General features: G+C 40.1%; 1 protein-coding gene across 2 annotated transcripts in view; it reads right to left on the minus strand.

The window, feature by feature from the left end:
- The window catches only part of KDM2A (lysine demethylase 2A), a 136,630-nt gene that overhangs the window by 61,306 nt on the left and 70,107 nt on the right, over positions 1-5,217 (minus strand). For both annotated transcript variants that reach the window (XM_008056397.1, XM_008056398.1), the window contains 3 exons: positions 4,318-4,456; positions 3,183-3,261; positions 2,695-2,741 (listed from right to left, as the gene is read on the minus strand). In XM_008056397.1, the coding sequence (XP_008054588.1) occupies positions 2,695-2,741; positions 3,183-3,261; positions 4,318-4,456 (265 nt within the window). The remainder of the gene's footprint in view (positions 1-2,694; positions 2,742-3,182; positions 3,262-4,317; positions 4,457-5,217) is intronic.

Genomic DNA, 5,217 nt, shown 5'->3' on the forward strand with positions numbered 1-5,217 from the left:
TTTTGATTTATTGTAGAGATGAGGTCTCGCCAAGTTACCCAGGCAGGTCTCGAACCCACGGGCTCAGGCAATTCACTCACCTCAGCCTCCCAAGGGGGAGGATTACAGGCTGAGCCACTGATCCCGGCTGCTACAGGTTTTTTGATTGTCGTAGGCTATGTCTGTGCCAGGTATTAACTCAAGGTATTCCTGGGTCTGAGTCTGTACCTTTCCCTGGATGTGTGCAGTAACTTTCTAATTTTCCCTGTATATGTAGTTGTTTCTGGATGCCCTAGCCCCGCCCTCCCTTTTTTTTCTTGAGTTGGAGTCTCACTGTCACCCAGGCTAGAGTGCAATGGCATGCTCACAGCCACTACAGCCTTGACCTGCTGGGCTCAGGTGATTCTTCTGCCTCAGCCTTCCAAGTAGCTGGAACCACAGGCTTGCGCCACCACACCCAGCTAATTTTTTTGATTTATTGTAGAAGAGAGCTTGCCAAGTTGTCCAGGCTGGTCTCAGGCAAACCTCTCACTTCCACCTCCCAAAGTGCTGGATTACAGGCATGAGCCACCTCACCCAGCATGAATGACTTAGTCCTTATGTCTGGCTCCCAAAAGGAAAGAGAGAAAAATGAAAGGGGAGTACGCATAAGGGTAACAGCCCTTTAAATGCTCTGGAAGTCACTTCAGTTGGAGGGAAGGTGCTTGCAACAACTGAGGGAAGATACAACAATTGCTCCCTCCTCTTTATGTGTACTTCTGTGTTCAGAAGCAGCAATAAATAAGCACAGCACCGATCCCTGATATCTGGAGGACAGGGTCCTATTTATCCACCCTGGCTTTCGCAAGCTGTTCTGGGAAACACATGTACAGCTGCTTGCCATGAGGCCAGGTTGGCAGAGAAGAATGGATAGCTGCTACTGTGCTAAGACGTGAAATTAACTACACTTCTGTTCAAGACTTCCCTTGGAAGCTGCAAGCCTTCAATAGACTCCAGAGTTCCAAAACAGTTATATCATAAAGATTCTGCCAGTGCAATTATTGTCTAGACAGGGAAGCGGCTGTTCCCAGTGCTTCCTACTCTGCCATCTTCCAAGAATCCTCTCTAGGAGCCTACATTTGTAACAAGTATCACAGATGTTTCTGATGCAGGTCATTAGTGGATCACAAACCATAAGAGTGTCTAACAAAAAGAGAAGCTATGGAGGTCTAGCACTTTACGGATTCAGGGAATTATTGTCCTGGAGGTCCATTAACAAAGGAGGTCAAATGATGAACTGGTTAAGTACTCAAGTAGGTTTTCTGAGGTCCCCTGAGAGTTCTGCCTTGTGAAGAGTGGGAGAGTACTCTAATTATTCAACAGACTTACTGAGCATCTACTACATTCCAGGGACTGTATGAGGTATTAGGAAATACACAGTGACAAGCAGATGGCCAGAATCTAATACAGAAACAGTGAGAGGATGAATAATACAGGGATCAGACAACTTTCCTAAACTGGGTAATCTGTGACTTTCACCTTTTAGAGAACAGATTAGTTTATTCAGAAGTCTAAGAAGAGCACTCAAGTGGCCAAAAGATAGTACTGTAATATTTAATTTCCAAAGCAAAGAAATGGCACTGAAATTTCAGTAAAGAGGACAAAAGATAATGAGGTTCTAGTATTAGAAGGAGACAATTAAAAAAACTCCTTTTATGTCCTGTGGAAACACTTCAAAAAGACTGTATTTTTCTTTACTGCTTTATCACATACAGAATAGTAGCCATTCCTGAACTAAGGATCCTGGGATGTCTCAGGGCCACAGTGAATGCCAGCTGTCTATAGAAAACTAAGCTGAACCCTGACTGACCCCAGTACGTTTTCTTCTTTAATCAGATTGTTCTAATTTGCTTTCCTTTTCCTAAATTTTGAATATAATAAAATATAAGCTAAATATTCCCTTTAGTCACTGATGAAGATAAATTTTAATGTATCTACTTCTCAACTTACAAAGTTTCAAGTCTTAGAGAAGTTTCCAGTGTAGCATTGGTAAGAATTTCCTGGAAATTTCTCTACTGCGTTTAGGGAAAAGAGAATCACAGATATCAGTGAAGCTTCAATCTTAGTTCAGAGATGTAAGTTTTCGGTTTCCTGAATAGGTTGCTCTAAAATGCAGGCCTTTCGTGGAAGTAAGCATAGTGATAAAAATGGCAGACAGAAAAAGGAAGAGAGTCAAACATTCTATGTCTAAATAAGGCAAATTCTTTAACTCCTTTTGAGATAATTCTCAGTTGCTAATGAAATGGTAGCTTTTGTTTTGTTTTGTTTTTGAGACAGTCTTGCTAGGACACCCAGGCTAGAGTACAGTGGCCTGAGGCATGATCATAGCTCACTGCAGCTTCGAACTCCTGGGCTCTCACCTCAGCCTCCTGAGTAGCTGTAACTGTAGGCACATGCCACTACACATGGTTTTGTTTGTTTGTTTGTTTGTTTGTTTGTAAAGACAGGGTCTCACTATGTTGTCCAAGCTGGTCTTAAACTCCTGGTCTCAAGTGATCCGCCCACCTCGGTTTTCCAAAGTGCTTGTATTATATGCATGAGTCATCGTGCCTGGCCTGAAATAGTAGTTTCTGATCAAATATATACTTCAATATTTAAGCTTTAAATCTTAGGACTCAGTCCTAAACCTTAAATCTTTGACTCAAAGACAGAGGAGACCAAAAGCTTGATCCTTACCCACACACATTTTGACATCATTCACAGTGAAATCTGGATCTGGCATCCTATGAAACAAACACCAGTAAGTAAAAATAGAAAGCACAGCTTCTCTAGTAAATATAAGTTTTTTCTTAAATTACTGAGAACTCCCTAATCAGACACATCAAGCTTCACATTTGGGTTTAAAATTATTTTTAAAATAGAAATTATATATTTATCTATATACATATGAAAAAAGGATATATAACAAAATGTTACCAATGATTACCTGAACGCTATATTTCAGAAAATTGAAATCTGTATTCTTTTTAACTTATCTGAATTCTGTCATTTACCTGTAAAATGAATCATTTGTGTAACAAAAGAAAAACACACACTTTTAAAACTAAGTGGAAAATTATTTTCAATTACCTACTGCTTTGGGTTATCAATACTGCCACTCCCTACAGCCCTAGGTCTAACAAAGCCATTTAGTACCCATAACCAGTCAGGCTAAAAACACTTACTTTATTCCAAGTCCATCAGAATTCTTGAAAATCAGAGGATCTCTCAAGCCACCCCGCTGGATATACTCTACATTAAAATCTGTCACCATGGAAAAACAATTATTAGAAAGACAAAAGATAAAGTTGGAAAAACATAAGAGGACCATAAAAAGAATTCTAAGCAATGTGGTATACATGGAGTCTGTTACTCTGTATATTCAGTTATGCTCTGCTAAACAATAAAATATATGCTTGTTACTAAGAAGCACCTCTTAGAAACTAGGGAGAGCACATTGAGAAGGGTCTGAAGGGTTTGCCAAGTCTACATTTCCTCAGGAAATCCAGAACTTAAACAACAGAGTCGTTATTAGTCATCTCATAAATCCTAATTAGAAATTATCATCACCCTGTCTCTTAACAGAAAAATTAATCCTGACCACTATAATACATATATGAGCATCTCTGTCAGTTTGCTAAGGACCAAAGCTGCATGGTACAAATAGAAGTCTACCCTCAGTTTTGATGTGGTAGGTAAATGAATAAAAGGCTTTTTATTGTATAATTTTTTTATTTTCTCGAGTCGAGATCTCACTCTGTCACCCAGGTTGGAGTGCAGTGACACCAGCATACCTCACCACAGCCTAGACCTCCTGGGTTCAGGTAATCCTTCTGCCTCAGCCTCCCGAGTGGGTGGGACTAGAGGTGTATGCCACCACAAGTGGTAAAATTTTTTTGTAGAGACAAGGTCTCACTATGTTACCTAGGTTGGTCTCAAACTCTTAGGCTCAATCAATTCTCCTGCCTCAGCCTCCCAAAGTGCTAGGATTACAGATGTGAGCCGCCACATGTGGCCTTATTGTACTGTTTTTAATTAAAGTCAAACCAAGGGATGGGAGAAAAAGGAAGAGGCTTTTAGAAAAAAACTCCAATAACATTCCTGCCCCAATAAAAGACTCCTTCTAATATAGCAGAAAATGACTCACAGGGTGGGAGAATTGGGGGAAGGGTGCATACAAGCAGCACTGTGTAAACAGAGAAAATTGTAAGTAATGCTAACAGGCAATATTTTAGCTACATAAATGCTAAACCTACAGTTCTTAGAGTCCATGACTTCCTACATCAAGGGACTGCAGGTCTAGACCAAAATGATACTGACCTTTTCCTTCCATAAACGTAACAAAATTGGCATTATATTTGTTGGTATGGAGTTTCTCTTCCAAGTCAAAAGTTCTTTTCCCTTCAATTTCATCATCTGAAATGCCATCATCTTCATAGCGTCGTCTCATGGTACCACGCTAGGGGAGAAAGGAACATAAGGATAAAGTCATGCACTTTTCGTGCCTATCTACAAGTGGTCATAGATTTCCCTACACATGCAAAGTGCTAGTTGCAATCTCAGTTGCTATGTCAAGTGTCAACTGTCCTTGCCTTGTAGATCTTTTCTTTCTCCCAACTCAAGACCAGCTAATATTCTCAGAATACACAGAATATAACACTGTTTTCAAGAGCCACTGGGTTCCCTACCTATCAATATTACCTTTGCTAATTCTTAGCAAGGCCTACAGATAAAAGTTAGGAATAAAAATATGACCAAATACAGTCTACTAAATATCCTATTTGTCTAGCACTGCTTATCAGACTGAGGACAAACTGTCTTTATAAACATTTCAAGGTATTTGCCTTATATTCAAAATATAATTTATAGGGAAGAACTGTATTTAAGATTAGCTTTGCAAAATAATCTCAAGAACAGACTAAAACATTTGAATTAATAGAACAAAAATCATTTTATCTCAGATAAAAGAAAACAACTAATATACACTATAGCATTCCAAACAGCATACCATTAACATTAAGCTTTAAAAATAGTACGTCTTGCCGGGCCTGGTGGCTCAGCCTGTAATCCCGCGCCTTTGGGAGGCTGAGGTGAGTGAATTGCCTGAGCCCGCGGATTCGAGACCCGCCTGGGCAGGCGAGACCTCATCTCTACCATAAAATCAAAAAATTAGCCGGGCGTGGTAGCGCGCGCCTGTAGTTCCAGCTACTCGGAAGGCTG

Source organism: Carlito syrichta, unplaced genomic scaffold (genome assembly GCF_000164805.1).
Source record: "Carlito syrichta isolate Samal-C Ts95f unplaced genomic scaffold, Tarsius_syrichta-2.0.1 Scaffold302340, whole genome shotgun sequence".
NCBI classification, from domain to species: Eukaryota; Metazoa; Chordata; class Mammalia; order Primates; family Tarsiidae; genus Carlito; species Carlito syrichta.